We start from the raw sequence: 19579 nt of genomic DNA, 5'->3' as shown, positions 1-19579 counted from the left end.
AAATATTGGAAAAATATAAATAATGGAAATATTGAAAGAATTGAAAGATTAATTGCCAGAATAATGACATTATGTTAATTATGAAAATGAAGGATCCTTTTGCAAAAAAACACTTTCATAAATTTCTATAATTTTTCTAAAAAATAAATACACTACAATTATAATGTTTACAATACAGTTTCATTACTATAGTAAAATAATATTTTTAATAAAATACGTATTTACTAAAAAGTAACTTTATTTATTTTAAAACCATAACGTACTCAAAACTTCGAGCGATAGAGCATGTACAGTAGCAAAGTATATTGCACAGAAATATTTTACACATTTTTATACATTTTATAAAGTTCAACTCTCTAGCACGTAAACAGCGAAAGTTTCAACTTTCACAAAAATTTCCCCAACCATTCATTCGCCATAAGTCACCGTAAGAACGTTGAAATTTCGACCGAATTCTCTACCTGCCCGATAGAACCGCGATCTAACGCATCTATTACCCGTGTAAAGGGGTGAGATCGTCGAATCCCTGATTTCTCGGTTCCACGATACATGGAAAGAGAAAAAATAGAGGGGAAAAGTGGAACGAAGAGGAGATAAGGAGAAGAGGTGAAAAGAGGCAATAGGCCACCGGTGGATTTTTTGGGCGTGACAATTTCGATTCATCGAGGACCTACAGGGCGACACGCATCTGTCCTCGAAGGGACATCTGTCCTCCTATACGGGCCAATCGGTGCACAGGACCCACAAGGACCTTTTATAGGACCATTAGATCCTGCTTAGCCGACGTGGACCAATTGTAGGGTGTTAAATAAATAAGGGTTTCGCCCTGGACCCCCTCTTTCTATTTTATCTGCATGGTTCTTGTGGATCACGTGCTTCTAGCGAATTAAGTGGAAATTTTTGGATGGAGAAAGATCGTGTTTCCTTGTGAAAGTATCTACTACTTAAATAGAAAGATGTATTAGGTCGTTCGTAATGTTCTGTCGGATCCCGTCGGCTGAATTTAAATAATCATAACTCCGCCGAAAGTTAACATATTTATTTAAAATAAGAGCTATTACAGTAGATACACCTTTGCCAACGTTTCACTAATTTATTTATGCCATCTACAAAACATAGGTAAGAGAAAAAATGGATAAGTGGGCTCCGCACGATCTGTCCGATATTCAGCGAATGTTTCGTGCCTCCAGTTGCTCTTCCCATATCCTGCGGAACATTAAAGACCCCTTTCTTGACAGAATTGTTACCTGTGATGAAAAGTGGATACTTTATGGTAATTGGAAAAGATCTGGAGTGTGGTTGGATCTTAACGAACCACCTAGACACTTTCCAAAACCTAAAGCACATCCAAATATGGGTGAATTATTCGCCATATTTTTTTGAAGTAGAGAGAAACGATTATGGCAAATAATACTGTAACGAACTTAGCGGAATGCATTAAAAACTGTCACTTATCCGTCCAGCACTAGTCAACAGAAAGGGTTCGATTCTTTTACATGATAACGCCCGACCGCACGTTTCATTAATTACAGTGCAAAAGTTAAACGACTTGGAATATGAGACTTTACAACATCCACCCTATTCTCCGGATTTTTCGCCAACAGATTATCATCTGTTCAAACATTTTAACCATTTTATCAAGAAGAAAGCATAAATGAATTAGTGAAATGTTGGCTAGGTGTATCGATTGTAATGGTCCTTATTTTAAACAAATATGTTACTTTTGGAGGAGTTATACCTAATTATTTGAATTCCTACTTGAAGTCTTACTTAACTCTTTTATGATGATTTTTGAGTTTGTGTATTATGTGAATTAAAAAGGACACGCAATTGGGTTAGGTTAGGTTATGAAAATTTGAGTTTCGTGCAGGGTGTTTAAAAAAAATGTTAACACTTATGCGGAGGTAACTCTTTTAGAGAAACGGAAATGATAACATAATATATAAAATTAACAAAGAAAAGAAATGTTTTAGCTTTTGAAGAACATTTTTTTCAAAAAACAGGAAATCCTTTAGTTTCAGAACAACATTTTTTTCTTTTGAAAAGAGGAAATATTTTAGCTTTCGAAGGATATTTTTTTCAAGAAAAGAGGAAATCTTTTAGCTCTTGAAGAACATTTTGTTCGGAAAAGAGATCTTTTAACTTTTGATGAATATCATTTTGTTACTCACCATTCACTTCTTCCAGAGGTTGGGGTAACGTGGTTGGTAGCGTTGGACCCGTCGGCCATCCCAGTAACCCAGGTGGCGGCGGTGGTAGGGTTCCTCTGTTGAGGTTCGCGTATATCGCGGGCTGCAGCATGGCCGTCGTGTGCTCGAAGAACTGTTGGTACGCCGACGGAACATCGTTCGTGGTCGGTAGCACCGTGGTACTACCTGCAACGAGAATTTCCAACATCCAAACCTTTAATATCGATTCAACAAACATTTTTTTAAATTTACTTATGCAGTTAAAACTTAAAACCAGTCCCAAATTAAAAAGGCATTAATTTGTACCATTTACACGTTTATCAATATTTTCATATCTGCACGAAATGTATCTTTAAAATTGTATTTTGCGTTTGCGGTCAGTTTTATGTGCATCACCCAGTATAATGCCTACTAACTGAAATCTGAGTGAAGTAGCTAATCACGATTGGATTAATTTAAATAAATTTTGCAATATTATAATGATTGACAGCAAATAATTTCATTAAAAATTGTTAACACGTACAAAATCAATTTTAATGAAAAGATAACCTAATCAAGCCTCGCGAGATATCAAAAACAATTTTCCTTACCTTGGACCTCTGTTTCTTCCTGAGACGGCTTAGAGTCGAGCTGCAGAATGTCATGGATGTGGAAGCTTGTCCTGGGCATCTTGATGCTCTCCAATATCCTGCAACAATCAAATCGACAAAACAAAAAATCATTAAAAACCATCCATTGAAAGAATCTCAGCCGACAGGGTGACACTAAACGAGCATCTACCTACTTAAACATATCCTTCGTCTATACGTGCATAAAAAAATTCTTTCATCTAACCAACATCAACCCGAGTAACAATTCCACAAATTGAAAAAGAACTCTTCAAATAATAAAAAAAGAAATCGCTCTTTTTAATCGATCCATTTATCAGAGTAGACATAACGGGCTAAATTCCAGAGTTTTGGGTCCAGTTTACCCGAAAGGATTTCGCGAGTCGAAAAGTCGCGCACAAAGGTCGGTTTTCAACGGAATCAATCCAATTTCCGTCGTTTTCCTGCGGCACGGCGAGCGTCAAGAAGCCAGCAGGACGCTTAAGACCCGATTAGACGCGTCTTGTACCGTCAAAAGCCTGGCTACCTGCAGCTACGCTGCCAAACAACCTGTCCTCAGGTACAGAAGCGAATTTCCGGCCTCAAATTTTAAGCCAAACGACCCATTATCGCGGCACGTTCGGCCACGTTCCCGATGAAAGAGCCGCTGAAGGAAAGTTTTTCCTTAATCGACGCCTGGTGGCCGCACTGTTTCTTAATATTGCACCTCAGGTGGTAGAAATCGTGGCTGGTGGACAGGGTGTTTCGGAATTATGGCTGTTGGGAAGGTCGAGTGGCTTGTATAGGGTGTTCCAAAGAAATGTTAACACTTATATGGAGAATTTATGCGTGTAGAAAATGTGGAATTGTTAATTGGTGTATTGTGAGGTTATATTTAGCATGCTAAGAATTAAATATACAGGGTGTCCCAGTTTTTTCCGATCAAACTTTGTCGTATCTTCTACGGGTATAAGTAAGAGAAAAATGTTACATAAACATAGGTCATTTGAAGTTGCGTTAGAAAGTTATAGCAAAAATACGAAGTACGAAGGGAATGGTAACGGTTGTGCGGTTACTATGATACAAGACAAGGATGGTACTGGCAGAAGTTACATTCAACACCTTCAATGACGTCAGATCGTAAACACAGCTCGCATAAATAGACTAAATGTACATATCGCTGATCTATTCCTGTTTTGTATCATAGTAACTGCACATCCGTTACTATTTTTTTTGTATTTCGTCTTTTTGTTAAAATTTTTTAACGAAGCTTCAAACGATCTATGTTTATATAAAATTTTTTTCTCTGTTATACCTGTAGAACGTGCTGACAAAGTTTGATCGGAAAAAACTGGGACACCCTGTATATGTAATATGAAACATTCTTAGATTTTCTTTAAAATGAGGAATTGTTAGGTCAAATTTTCTGTGAGAAAAATATTGTGTTTGAAAATTGATATTTTCTGTGATAAATATGTTCAGAGTAATCTGGGTGGATGACTGTTTTATTATTATAGAAGAATGTTAACTCTTATCTGGAGAATTTGTGCATTATGGAAGAGCACCATAATTCTTTCTTACAAGATTTTCTACGATATTTTCTTTCCTTTTCTTTAATAAATGTGTTGACAATAATACATTTATTAATATAATGCAGGGTGTGAAAAAGAATTTTTTATCAGTTTCTTTGCAAAAGAATTGTGTTGACAATAATGGTGAACATGTGAAGACTCTTTGAAGACAAAATACATTTGTCAGTATGATATAATATGCACAAAAGGATTTATCAGTTTTATTTTTTTGAGAAAGTTACTTCCATGTAAGTGTTCACGTTTTTCTGAAACATCCTGGATTGATAGACAAAAAGGAACGAAAGTATTGACAAAAAGTATGATTTATAATTGATGTTAAGAAGCGTGGAGTTTTTAATTAGTGTGCTGTAAGATTATCTATATTTAGTGTGCCAAGAATCATATGTGGTACATATATGTGATATGAAATATTATATATTTTCTTTTAAATGAGGAATTATTAAGTCGAATTGTTTATGAGAAAAATGTTGTGCTAAAAAATTGACATATTCGGTGAGAAATATATTTAGAGCAATATGGATGAAAAAATGTTTTATTGTTCTGTTTCACTAAGTTGTTATCCACATTTTTTTAATTTTATAAATTTTTCTTTATATATTGTGTCAACGCACAGAGGTATTACACTTGTATTATATAATAATACATGTATTGCATAAATGTGTTTCACTTTACATTGCCATATTTGTGATCACTGTCTACGCTTTAAATATTCTCCGCTCTGTATTGTCATTCATTTAATTACTCTGGTATCTTTGTTTCATTGTACTGGTTATAATAATTGAGTGCGTGGCATAAGAATTCTATGGTGTTACAAAGCGGTTATTAAAGCTCTATTCTACGTGCAAGGAACATTGCTGCTGCAAAACTGGAAAATCTTCGAAGAAATTCACGCTTCTACACAGCATAGGACTATCCTAATCCTGTTCTCTTCTTGACCAAACTTAAAATTAACCAAAGAAAGTCGCTTTTTCTTTCCAGTAAACAAACTTTTCCCCAAGTTTTCGCAAACACAACTATAAAATCGCAGAACTAATGAAAGAAGTTGGCGAAAATTTCAGCTTAATTCACGTCTAGGAAGAGAAAAGCTGATAGAAAGTTTCAACGAAAAGTTCGTTAAAGAAGAACATAATTAACGCTACTTTTCACGCCTAACGCTCTTCATCCCCTGGTAATTAATTTTCTAGAGCTGCAGCGTTGAAATCACCAGTGATTCCAACATCTAATTAAACATTCTTTTATCGTTCCAATTCTACTTTCCCTCTTTTTACTAAAATTTCTGTTCTCTTTTTATAATATATTCCTCTCTTTGTTCGGTTAGCATGCAAGACTTAATCGAAATAGCACGAGCTCCCGATTTTATTCAAGGATATCAATAATCGAGCGAATGGTCACTTCGATAAGCCCCGATACACGTCAATGAAGCCACGTGCAAGAATTCGAGGGCCATCAAGATCTCTGCTCCATTATGAGACAGCAATATTGCCGATAAAATTATCGAGGAACTCCCTAGCGACTTTCTCGTCCCGTTCCCCTCCTACCTCTGACCATTTTTGAATCCATTTTCTTGAAGAAAAGAAAACTATCAAAAGAGCTATCTAAGATACCACTGATCTTATTTATAGAATTTAATCTTTCTGAAAATTCTCATCAATTGCGATGAGATCAAGAGATAAGGAGCGTATATTGAGAAGAAACGACCACTTTTCAATTAATCAATTTTTATCATCTTTCAAAATTCCACTTGCACGATAATTTACGCCCTTCAGAGCGTCAACTGAAACTTCAATTTCACAAGCACTGTCTTCTACAATTCGTACAACTAAACTCTCTCAAACAAAAATTCACGTCGAGAAATCAAATTCTACCACGTTCTACCACGAGAAACAAACGAAACAAACCAATAAACTCTACAACTCTGGAACTCTCGATTACTTGTCTAATTAAATGTCGATTCTCTTCTCTCTGTTCATTCGAAATTCAACATTCCATTCAAATTTCGTCCTCGAGAGGGTCGAACAGAAACGCATGCGAGAAACTATTGCATAAAACACCTTCCTACAAAATAACGAGAGAAACTCTACTTTTGGGGGATAGTGTCGGCACGACAAAAAAGCTTGGTACACGTGGTATTCGCTTTTTTTTTTTTAATTTTTCGTTGTTGTTCTTTGATAATTCGTTTACCTATTATTGAAAGCGAGCTGGCTGTACCAGACGTGATTCAAGAGACTGGTCGGATATGATAGCAGCGACCAGGGCAGAAACTTATTCTTGTCCGCCATTTTGAAAGGGTCTCGAGGAGGTGTTAGTAGTGGCGTCAGTACATGTTAACGTCCTCGTGGTTCACGCCACACTCGTTCTCGCGCCAACGTCTCCCTTTTTTCTATTACTCTCTTAAACCCCTTGCTTTCTGTCTTTTCTATTTTTTTTTTTTGCTTTTTGTTTTTTGTAAATTCTCCTTGTTAGATATCTCTCGTACCTTCAGCTTTACTATCACTCGTCCACTTTTCGTCCCCTCTCTACTCCGCCTTCTTAAAACACAAATCACTCAGTTCGATCTGTTCAACGTTCACTTGCACACCTGATCATCCTCTCCGAATCAAAGACAGTCCTTTCCGGTTTAGTTTTCATTATTATATCACACGCGAATTTCGTACGAATTTTCGATGAACCAAACACCACTGTTTTTGTTTTTATGTTAGAACTGAGACTACCGTACGGGTCCTTGATGAACGAAGAAAATAAAGAGAAACTTTGGATTCACAGTTTTCGAATAGAATTGTAGTGACGAGAGAAAAGGTAGTAAACGCGTAGTCTGATGTTTCTTCCAGCTAGGCTGAAGGGCTCTCCTTGTACTTTTTGAGTGTTCTCGACGAACACTTGACGGCTAGTGTTCCCTACCTTCGCGCCGTTTCGCTCGTCAAGCACCCTCGAAGCCGAGGGCGGATCTTCGCCAGGGGCGGAGATTCTGGGCTCACCCCTGCCACACGACAGTCCACCCCTCTCTTTGAATTAGCCCGCTGGATATCCAGCAGCCGTTCCAGACCGTTCCTTCGAGCGGATGGAAATCAATCTACTGAGGAAGATTGTAACTGTTCGACGTCGTATGGGATTAAGAAAGAGATGAAAGAAACGTTTTCTTTTTAGTTTGCCAGGTTTTGTTTTGAGAAGATTATAGAGTTCAAAAGAGAATTGTTAATTGAAGCTTTCATGTTTCAACTTCTAATTTCCAACGTTTCGATTTACGAGCGTTTTTTGAAGACTGGAGTTTCGATTAATAATTTAACCCCTTAACGCTCACGCCCGCGTCCGAAAAGTGCAATTTTCTTTAATTATTTTCTTTCACTTTACATATTGCGCTATCATTTCTATTCTATGGCAAAAATGTAAGTTAGAGCATTATGAATAAATGGGAAACTTCTTTCTACACGGCTAGGAAATAATTAAAAAAAAAATGAAATAGATCATTTTTAGCATATTTAGTTGAGAAAAAGGAGGGGGATAAGCGTTAGGGGGATAAGCAATCCAGGTAATGAAGAGATTTTTCAGAATGTTGAAATTTTTAATCAAGGTGCAGATATTTACAACTTTTTCTCAATTTTCCTAATTTTCTTAACTTTCATTTGGGAATCTCAAAGGAAAATATTTGTGAATGTAGTTATTTAGAAACTTTTATAGTAAAAATTTAATAAATTGCGATTTAATAAAAATAAGGTTAATTAGCAATTTAAAGAGTTAAAAGTGTGAGTATGCGCCAGTGTCCATTCAGACGCCTAAGAATTAAATTCTTGAGGGTTTCAATTTGATATCGGTGTCTGATTGCGTTCATATGGAATCCCTTAATTTTTCTGGGGACTTTCATATTTCACATAAATTAATATTTATTATTGTTTATAACAGAAATTTGATTTCGTTACGAAAGTTTTAATAATTAAAAAGTTCTTTGAGTTAAATATTCTAAAATAGTCCAAAGTGGTTTTATTTCCAATATTTTTGAAAATATATTACGAATTAACCTATACGTCTGCTCTTCTTGTTTTCTTTTTTACAATAGTCAAAATTACATTTACAGCGGTGTCCCTTATAATTCTGTCTTAATTCAATGACCTTGAAGAATTAAGTAAGTAGCTCGGGTGAGTTTACTTGTGGTCAAAGAACTGGATCGAAGAGGGTTAAGTACCAATACTATCATTGGACCGAACAACCCCTGTACAATATTTATACTACAGCGATATATCTTAACTTATGTACATTTACTTAATAGTATTTGTAGTTTGGCTTAGGTCTTCCTTACAAAGAGAACTTGAATTTCCAAACTACCCTAAGTAGTTAAGTAGCCACTAATTTTAAATTCATGAAATTGCCACATGTATATTATCTAAAATATTATTTTGAAAGCTACCCTATTTTAAAGTGACTATTTACCTATTTCTTGAAATTCAACCTAACCTAACCTAAAGTCAAACTTAAATCATCATAAATACACCAGTCTAAAAATATTATTTTGACAGGACTGCCAATTTGAAACTAAGATTCTTGTCACTTTAATGCAACTTTACACTAATTACAATTATTAATCAAAATTTTCAGCATATCCTTGTAGATATTAAACCTCGAAAACATTTCTCAAAAACTTCTACAACTCCGTCAAATCATACTCAATAAAAAATTATCATCTCCGTCACGATCTCAACAAACGTGAGACACCCACTCCCAAAAGGATTTTCATCCCTGCCAGAAGTCAAATATACTCGACTTCGAAACATACTCGAACCAGTTACCAGTTACAGTAGGCACAGTATTCCTCCAGTTAATCGAAAAGCAGCATCGCGCGGCAATCTACTTTCGAGATCCAAGAGTGCAGCGTAGCAGAAGCTTGAATAGGAATTTATTGAAATGCGAAACGCTCGAGGAACGCTCGTGAACGAGGATCGACAGTGTAATCAAGGGGTGGGGGTAAGCTCCCACGGTGGGTGGAGTCTCGCGTTGACCAATCAGAGCGCGCCTGCTCGAGGATCAACCCGGAGAAGTGTTTCAGGGGTTGATTTCAACCCTCGCACTGAACCGACCAATCACGTCGCTCCATCGATCAGAGGTTTTTACACCGAGAGCATACTTTGCGTCGAGTGTTAATGTGAAAGGGCATTAGCGGTGCTTTTACTGTGTCATTTCGATTTTTCCCCCGCGTCACCCCTTCTCGCCAATTTTAGGCTACTTCCGTGATCGTACCCTCTTCCTCTGTCTCGTGGTTAGAATCGTGTCGTATCGATACTCGAAAGTGGGTTAGAAGCGTCCTCGGGCGCAACCGTGTAGCTGTTGAACGATTTACACCATCGTGCTGCTACTTCGAGGAGTGACAACAAAATTTTGAGAGTAATTCGCTTAAAAATTTTATTTTGAAAATTCAACAGATGTGAGGCTATCGACTTCATAGTAAATACTTCCTTCGAAAATGTTGACAATGAAAATATACGCAATATTCGCCATACATTTTTGTTCTTCCCTTTGTAAGCTTTGCGTTGAATCATAAATTGGCACTAACTTTATCCCACTATTTTTGAAACAATCTTCAATCTTTAATGTGATAAAATTGTACATAAATTCGTAAGTTCGTTTACTTCAATTTCCATTTAATTCAAAGTCAACAATAAAAGTTTTTATTTAATTTTCAAATTTGTGCAGCGTTTCAAAAATTGAATTGAACATGCCAAATTCTTGAATTTTGTTTGAATTTATGGAGCGTATGAAAATTCTTGGGAACATGAATTTTGACTTGAAATAACGAAACAATTTAACTACCCTATTCTATCATTCGTATAGATTAGAGTACGAGTGTGATGAATGAAATATTCTACTAAGCCTCGTTTAGGTGTATTAATATACAGGGTGGGCCACGTAAAACAAGCCATTTAATTATCTTCTCTACGAAATTGTCACACGTAATTTAAATGGTTCCAAAGGGTGAATAAGATGAAAGACAATCTTTTTGTAAACGCCATTTTTCGTGTTTTTTGAATGTATATATTTTTTTCTACTGTATGTTGTAGCAAACATTGATATGCATTTAAACATGCTTAAAATGATCTTGGACTCTAAAATTTTTAATCAAATGTTCCTTTAATTTTTTGTCATTTCTTCCATTAAAAAAATGTTTCTTCCAACTTATTGACCCTTTGAAACCATTTGAAATAAGTATAACAATTTTCTCGTATAACCATAGCTAAAAAAGATAATTAGGTGGCCTGCTTTACATGGTCCACCCTGTATATTACCACATAAAATGCATCAACTTATTTTAAATATTCTACATAGTTATTTTATTCACACTTTACACATTATTTATGGAATTAATTTTATATTTCATATTTGAACATTAATTTTTCACGCACATTTCGAAATTCATATTACAATTACAATTACCAATTTAACCCTTAAATTATTTACCTTCATTCTTCAAAAGAATTATAAATCCTACATTTAGTCCACTTGCACAACTCTTTCAAGTTTCTTCGAAATTCCGAGAAAACCCTTTTCAACACCTTCAACGATAATTCCACTTCTCCACCCGCTTCACCACACTACTATCTTCCACCATAAATTGCGCCACCTTTATTACACACATAAAAATCATTCACTGCGCTTCTATAGGTAGGTACAATCTATCCTATACCAGGTCAAAAATATAAAAACCTAAACCATCGTGACGTCAAAAAATTCTCCATAAAATCTCACACACACTTTAGAAACTTCCAACGAATAAATGGCACTCGAAGAGACGACAAATTGGCCCCTGTTAGACTCAGACGAGGGCAATAATGGACCTGCAGGTTGTATCAAATCGCGTGGAAAGTGGCCCGCATAAATACAAATATATTATACCATACACACGTACGTAAAGAGAGAAAATAGTTCTCTGGTGGACGAGAAGCATGATTCAAGAGAATGGAACAGGTAAAGGACAGGGGCGACGATGGAGCGGGTTTCCGGTTTATTCAGACGTGCCCTTTGTTGGGATCGCGTGGGTCCCTGCACGGTAAAAAGTCAAAAAGTACGGAAGAGGGCGGTTCTGACCTTCCTGACTTTTCTCAGTGGTGAGTTTTTACCCTTGGATTTATCGCCACGGTGAAAATCTTCGAATCGGCTTGTTTCAACGGGGACTTGATATGGAGACTTAATGGTATAAGAAGTATTGTTACTTTCGTGGAAAATTGGAGATAATAGTGTGGAAAAGTTGTGATTAGTAGTATTACAAATCTGTTTGAAGAAATTACCAATTCGTATATGGCGTGATAAGAATGAAGTTATTTTCATGGAAAACTGAAAGGATTATTTTTGTTTGTGTTGAAGAATGGTATTAATGGTACTGGAGATGTTAGTCAGAGTATTGGAAAGTTGTAATTAGTAGGTAGGTACTATTCCAAATTCTTTGTTTTAAGAAATTAGAAATAAGTACGAGGGTGCAAAGTATGTTACTATTGCTACTGGAAATTAGTAGTAGTGATAGAATGAAGAAGATTTTTATCGATATTGGAAAATGGTATTAGTAGTGTTAAGAATATTATTCTTAACATTGATAAAGTACATTAGTGTACTAATAGTGAAAATATTCTTGTTGATATTTGAAATCTTGCATTAGTGATACTAAAAAGATTATTCCTAATATTGAAAATTGACATTGACGATACTGAAAAAATTTTGTTCCCCATATCCAAAAAGGTATTTCGTATTTAGAATGTTGTTATTCGTTAAAACTTGGCATTAGTGATAGCAAGAATATTAATGTTAATATTAAAGAATGGTATTATTGGTATTTAAAATATTATTACTTATGTTAATGGTGCATACTCTTATTGGTACATAAACTATTATTACTTATATCAACAAATTAATTGTAATGGTATCAAGAATATAAATATTAATTTTACCATTAGGAATGTTAATATTAATATTAATATCAAAGAATGGTACTACTATATAGTATTTAAAATATTATTACTTACATTAAACATTAGTATCTGTGATATTTGTAAGAATTTTAATACTGTTTAATATTGAAAGAAGGATAATTATAATGAGTATAAAGTTGTTGCTAGAGTATTAGATTAAAATCGAACAATAAAGTAGGTTTCTTTGAAAGAACTATTGTAGTTGTTTATTCAGAGTAGGTATACTCTACAAAAAGGGTCGAAAAATTTGAGGACATAGATAATATAGCATGTAAGTACCTACATATGTACAAAAATACTATTGTAATATTTGTAAATTACCAAAGTCAAACAGATATTCGAGTAACTTGTAATTTTTTGTTTGAATAATATGATGCTATAATTATTCTATTTTATTTTTTATACAATATTTAGATGTTTCGTGGTGGCTAAAGCAGTGTTACAAGCACAGTTATCGATACTCACATAAGTTTGACGAATAGAAGGGAGTGAGTCACTTGTGTTACTAGAACAGAAAATCGTAAATTACTTTGACAGGGTTGATTTACGAACTTCTGTTAATCCTATATTTCTAACCATGATTTATGTTTTTCCCAGTAGGTACTATACCCACTCATCTTAATTGACTTCTTTACCGTTCTTATAGTTTTAGACTGAATTTACTTAGTTTTTTAGGCTATTATTGGAGTATTTCTGCTTCTAATTATTTTTTTAAAGGATATAACATATTTATAGAAATATACCAATTTCAGAAATATATTTGTGGAAAAACCGGGACCTACTATAATTTTTAAAGCGCTTTAAAATATTCCCGCGTCAATACAGCTATCGATTGACGTCATTTCAGTTAGTGTATAAACAAAATATGACTAATCTAATTTTCACCGAATTGTAAACTTCATAATTGCTGATATTGTTTAGGTAAGTAGGTACTCTTTGGTATAAATTATGCTATTTGTCATGTATTTTTCAATTCGTCATGGTGGTATCAGTAATGTGTAATATTTAAAAAATTGCAAACTGGAGCAAAACCGAACGGGGTAAAATCGGATACCCGGTTTTGACCCAGATGTGCCCATGTTACAAACGCATTAACATTGTCGTTGAGGCCTTGTTCTGCATTTTAAAATAAATCTTCACTTTGAGTTGTTGAGGCGCGAGCCAATGCGACGCGCTTAGTGAATGCCGGATATAACCGGCGCTTGCCAGTGTGAAGCATTTAGTGGTTGCCGGATATAACCGGCGCTAGCCAGTGTGAAGCATTTAGCGGATGCCGGATATAACCGGCGCTATTCGCGAAAGGGTTAAAACAGTATTTCAGATAGATATTACTTGATTGTCTTTTTTTATTCATAATGCATCGTACTATTTTAATGTAACCTCATTTATAGACTCCAGCAAAATCCCTCGTAATTACAAAAGAACCATAACAGGGCAATCTTGGTGCATCCAGATTGAACGAAGGTTGGGTGCAGTGTACCTACAATTTGCTTTTGGTGGGTCCGTAAAGGCTGCACTGGTTGGAGATGTGAAGAATGTAATAAATTCGAATGTTGTAGATGTTAAGGGTAAAACCATAAATTTTGCACCTCTTCGTAAAATTCTTATTTTCGGGATTTTCTTTTTCTTTGTAAAAATTTAATGTAAGCTAATGTTTAAAGAAAATATTGCTTTAATAAACTGCATTTTTAATTTTTGTTTAATTATATTAATTTCAGATTTGTACCATTTTATCCTTAAGGCTTTACCCCAGTCTCCCCTATATAAAAATGGTTATGTGTCTTGTATATAGACACGCCATTCACGAATTTAGATAAATACTAATATCTAAGCACCTCAATACAAAGAAATTCTCTAACTTTTGTTTGTTCCGAGTATATTCTCACCATCTTTGTAAGTGTATCAATATTTTGTCACACTCTCTCTAGTATCTTAAAAATCAGCTTTTCCGTACTTTTTGTTAATGTTAATACCATTGTATATCTTTTTTATATTTGTTATTATACTTTGCATCTGCAACAATTAAATTAAATAAACAAATAGATAAGTAAACTTTTATTCCACATTATTCAAGATTCGCATCAACTCGTCTAAACAAAGAAAAAATGGTACCTGAATATAACAAAAACCGGTGCAAAAGAATCTATTTAGCCAGACCGATAAAACAAAATTCTCCAGTTGTTGTTTCCTATCACATGAGATTCACTTCAACCATCCCTTTAAACCCAAAAAGGAGCAAGGAAAAAGCAGTAGCTCGACATAAAAAGGAGCAACTGCAAGTCACGAAACATTAAGAAGAAAGATCGATCTTCAACGTGCACGCACGAGGATCGTCAAGTAGAGTCGCTCGCTGGGCCAGACACTCGCGTGCTTTCGTGAAGCTCCTTTTTTCCAGATTGAACACGGGGGCATGAATCGCATCGCGGCCATTTTCATGGTTGCACCACGTTCTAACTCGGTTAGAATCAAATTCAACGAGACGATCTCGCGATTTTTCCAACATAGTTCCCTTAAAGCATCGAGCGTCGACGCGTTGCTTCCAAGAAAAAAAGTGTGAGAGAGAGAGAACGTAAAAGAGATAGAGAAAGAAAAAGGAGAGAATCTCAGAGAGGGAGAGAGAGAGAAGGAAAGGGTGAGGGAGAGACAGAGAGAGAGAGGCAAGGGAAGAAGAATACTGGAGAAGTTCGAGCTGCCGGGCAATCGAGCAACATTTGCCAGGATCCCACGACTGTTTGGCGATAGCTGTGCCAACTTGTTTCGAGCACGCAACCCAATTTGTCTGCGTCTCATTGTTTTACCGGCCTCGCTTTCCTCGCTGAAAATCGTCCAAAGGGTGATCGTGCCATGGATTATTACGGCCCTTCAATGATCGAGTGCCACCCTTCCTTCAGCTTGAAAATGCTTTTTCCTTTGCAGGTGGTCTAATTGTTTCAATTTCACGGTGGGATCTGAAGTTGATAGGGTTCAGATTTGGAGAACCCGGGACATTGACGTGTTCGCTTTGGGTAAGAGGATATTTCATCTTCTTACGCTTAATGTTGGTTCTGAGCAACGAGGGAAAGGACTATTGCCGCAAATTTAACTCTGGAATACGAACATTGTAACTTTAATAGCAACATGGAGCATACTGTAGCTACTGCATTTTGTGAAAAATAATGTTTATATTTCTTTACTAGCTTTAGAAACATTAAAATTGTAAAAATGGTTTAAGTTCGAAAGAAATGAATAAAAAATTCAAAAAGAAAAGCCTACACATGAAAATGAATCCTTTTTAGTGTTCTAGGGTTAATTCAAATTTTATTTTAACTTGAATAATTATTTCAATTCCTGAAAATGACCGAAAAAGAATGTCTTAATAGGTGTAAATTTTTACATTCTCATATTATAGTCGTCCAGCAGAAATTTTATATTTTTGTATTTGCATTAATATTGATTAAACATTCCTCATCCCTTGTTTTTACAAGAAGGTGTAGAAAGAACGTACTATTTCATCCACAGACACCTCATTTTTAAGTTTATTCGTAATTTTTATTCCTACGTCTATGACACCGATAAACAAATAAGCTTCAATCTTTCCCAACAATAACATTTTACATATCACTACTCTGCAATCTCCAAATATTATTCACGTGGACCAGAAGAAGTTTCTCTCGTTATCGCAGACGAAGGCCTCTCTTCGAACGAACATTGCCACCAGCAAAGCCATGAAATATCAGCAGCGACGAAAATTCCGCCAAGCTGGTAAACATGGTCGCCAGCCAATGACAGCGACAATTTATGGCACATTGTTGCGGTACACAGGATTTTATTGCCATCACTGTCGGCTTTAATTGCTTCCACAGCTGGCCACCTGGTTCTCCTTCTCTATTCTCCGTGTACAACATCTTTGTCATCTTCCACTCTCGAAAAACTCAACAAGTAATCTCGAATCTTAAGCTAAACTAATTGTAAGCTAAGTAAATCCCGCGTAATCGACTGAAACTCCTCAGAAGAAATCGGATTAGTTGGTAAAAGAAATACTGGTTCCTTTAAACAGAGGATTAACTCTAGGTCCACGGTCGAGGTCTATTGGCACCATTGGTTTATCTTAAATGCTATAAGGATCGTCTGAAGCGTACTGTTAGCCAGTTAGGCCAGTTCGAGTTAATCAGCCCGGTTGAATGCCATAGCGAGATTATCAAGATTTCAACGCTCGAATCTAATCCGTGAATCTGCTTCTTTCGCTCTCTTTGGACTCGCTTCAGAGGAAGTTGATTTAATTAGCGTCGCGATAAATGCGAAGATTATGTAATGTGCTTTAGACAGGCGCCGATTTGGTGCCTGTTCATTGCTATAAACATAATATAAAACAAGTGTTTTGGAAATTTTTAATGTGATACTGTTTTTCAGGACTATATAGGATTCTCTTTTATACAGATTTTATATTACTCGTATTTTAATGGTGGGTGTATTTTTGGTACACTTCTTTGTATTATTTTTGTACTCGAGAGCTGTTTAATGCATCACTGTTTTTTTAACAATAGATAAAAGCTTTTCTAATTGCAATTAGAGAAAAAATAGAGGAAAACGATGAATGCTTCACGGAGGATATTTTGCATGTGCATTTTACAGTTACACCATTTTCTTAAATGGAAACATTTATTTTTTTGTCATAGATCCAATCCTCTCGTCGTTCTGCGTAAAATGGTATAAAATTGTCGAACAATAATTACTTCGTGAATTTCTTTTTTATAAATGCCTTCATTAAAGAGGCTCAAACATTCCACCGTTTACAACCATGCAACTGCAATATTCCCTTAACGTCAAGTATACTCGAGAATTGCCACCAAAAGTCGCCATTACTCGAATCCAACTAATTTAACCTAACCTAACAACAAAAATAACAACAAACGACAGAGAGTGATTCATCTAAAAGCGGTACTCGAGGCCGAAAAGAGGAATGGGCTCATCGATGCAGCCGGATTCAAGTTTATGGACATACTTATTTACGCGTACTCGTCTTCGAATGCCCACTTGATACTCGGTCGCCTAACAGAAAAATTCAGGTGTTTGAGGCTGTGAAACGTGCCGTGTTGAATGGACGGTTCATCCATTTTGCCAGATATTTCCTCTATCCCCCATTAACATGACAATATCGGTACCTGTCGGTCAAACACCTGAGGCTCCCTTATTTATTGCCAGTACGTGCCGGCGCAACTATTTCACTGGTAAATTTCGTCGTCTTTCTCCTCCCTCTCTCTCTCTCTCTCTCTTCGTGATTTTCTTTCTGCATTCAATTGTTCGTTCACGCTATCCTGTACTGGGCCATCATCAATGGACAGGTTCGAGTTGTACGCGAAATCGAGTGGCACTAGACACGATGCTCGACTATCGAAACGGTCACCCTCGAGTGGCAGTTCGAGTGGTTGTTATATATGGGGATTGTAAAAATTTTTAAGTATTTACCGTTGCTCGCGTCCTCGACCATTGGAGAGCTGTGTTATGCCGTGGACAACGCTCTTCAACCCGCTTGTACCACACGTTTAATTCTTTAACATGTTTCATCCCATGGAGCCATCGCATGTAAACCAACTATTCGAATGCTTGTGTGTTCATAATTTTATATTGGATCATGTAGCTTGACGTTGAAGCCTTTGTTTGACATCATGTAAAAGGTATGATTTAAGCAACCGGTCTTCAGAATTGTATCCTCTCTAAAAATACTAAATTCGCGAATGGAGATATTAAAGAAAAAAATATGGAAGAGTAAAGGAATCGTTTATTAATGTATGCTTATACAAGGTATCCCAGTTTATTCCGATCAACATTTGTCAGTACTTCTATGGGCGTAAGTAAGAGCAGAATGTTATATAAACATAGATCGTTTGATGATTTGTTAAAAAGTTATAATACAGAGACGAAATACAAAGGAAACAGTAACGGATGTGCAGTTATTATGATACATCTATAAAGTCTATTTATGCGAGCTGCTTTTACGATCTGACGTCGTTGAAGGTGTTGAATGTAACTTCTGCCAGTACCATCCTTGTCTTGTATCATACTAACCGCACAACCGTTACCATTCCCTTCGTATTCCGTATTTTTATTATAACTTTCTAACGCAGCTTCAAACGACCTATGTTTATATAACATTTTTCTCTTACTTATACCCGTAGAAGATACGACAAAGTTTGATCGAAGAAAACTGGGACACCCTGTATATTTAATTCTTAACATACTACATATAATCTCATAACACACCAACTAACAATACCATATTTTCAGTGTTAACATTTCTTTGGAACACCCTATACAAGCCACTCGACTTTCCCAACAACCGTAATTCCGAAACACCCTGTACACCAGCCACCATTTCTTGTTATACCTATTTAATAAAGCTTCAAATGACCTATGTTTATTTAACATTTTTTTCTTACTTATACCGATAGGACATGCTGACAAAGTTTGATCTAAAAGAAACTGAAATAGTTTGTATACCTGTACAATGAACTGCCTAACGTGATCACCTTAGATTATTCTATTGTTAGTGGACCGATCGAAATTTTTTTTATGTCACATAATATGGTTCAAAGAGGCCTTTAAGATGATTGTAGTTAACTTTTATCAGTCTATCTTTTTACGAAGTTTTCAGTTTAGGTATACATGTATGTATAACTCTACAGTATTTTCTTCGCTCTGAGTTAGCAGGTATTGGGTCGAATTCAACGAGTATAGTAAAAAGTATTCTTTTTATCCGAAGGAATTATGCGGCGAGGAAAGACATACCAAAAAAAAAAGTGATTTTGTGACGATAGAAAACATGCGATGTCTCTATTTTAAGTTTAAAACTTACGAAAATTAAGTCCATCAACTGCAATACACTCACGTGGATAGCAAATAAATAAATGATTGCTTAATTCTTTCTATGACGTCTGCACTTTCTTTTATTGTTAGGATATCTTTTTACTAGAATATTTTTCTAATTCAGACGGCGAAGAAAGTATTTTATAACGCCTGCCGAACTCGTCTCAGCATCCACTAAATCATCGTCTAAAAGTTATAGGTTTATCTATAAAAAATTGAAGATGACCTTGAAAGCTTCGAAAAACTGTGCTGATAAAAAATATACTATAATTATCTTGAAGAACCTTTTGAATCATATTGTGTCAATCCAGTAACAGAATAGTTTAAGATGATAATGTTAAGCGGTTCACCCTGTATATTAAGGAAGGAATGAAAAATTTTTATCGATCCGCAGGTAACGAAAGTAGGTAATAAAGGTGACCATG

The 19579-nt window shown here is 35.6% G+C and overlaps 1 protein-coding gene across 2 annotated transcripts in view; it reads right to left on the bottom strand.

The window, feature by feature from the left end:
- Positions 1–19579, bottom strand: part of LOC108578505 (homeobox protein XENK-2-like) — a 32050-nt gene that overhangs the window by 4224 nt on the left and 8247 nt on the right. Inside the window, exons 2-3 of one of the 2 annotated variants that reach the window (XM_017941856.1) lie at positions 2780–2877; positions 2172–2375 (exon numbers count right to left, since the gene is read on the bottom strand). In XM_017941856.1, coding sequence (XP_017797345.1) covers positions 2172–2375; positions 2780–2877 — 302 coding nt within the window. The remainder of the gene's footprint in view (positions 1–2171; positions 2376–2779; positions 2878–19579) is intronic. The other variant, XM_017941857.1, reaches the window with a different exon arrangement.

Source organism: Habropoda laboriosa, unplaced genomic scaffold (genome assembly GCF_001263275.1).
Source record: "Habropoda laboriosa isolate 0110345459 unplaced genomic scaffold, ASM126327v1 scaffold38, whole genome shotgun sequence".
Classification (NCBI taxonomy): domain Eukaryota; kingdom Metazoa; phylum Arthropoda; class Insecta; order Hymenoptera; family Apidae; genus Habropoda; species Habropoda laboriosa.
Note: the sequence above shows the minus strand (reverse complement) of the source record. Positions and strands in the feature narration are given on the sequence as shown.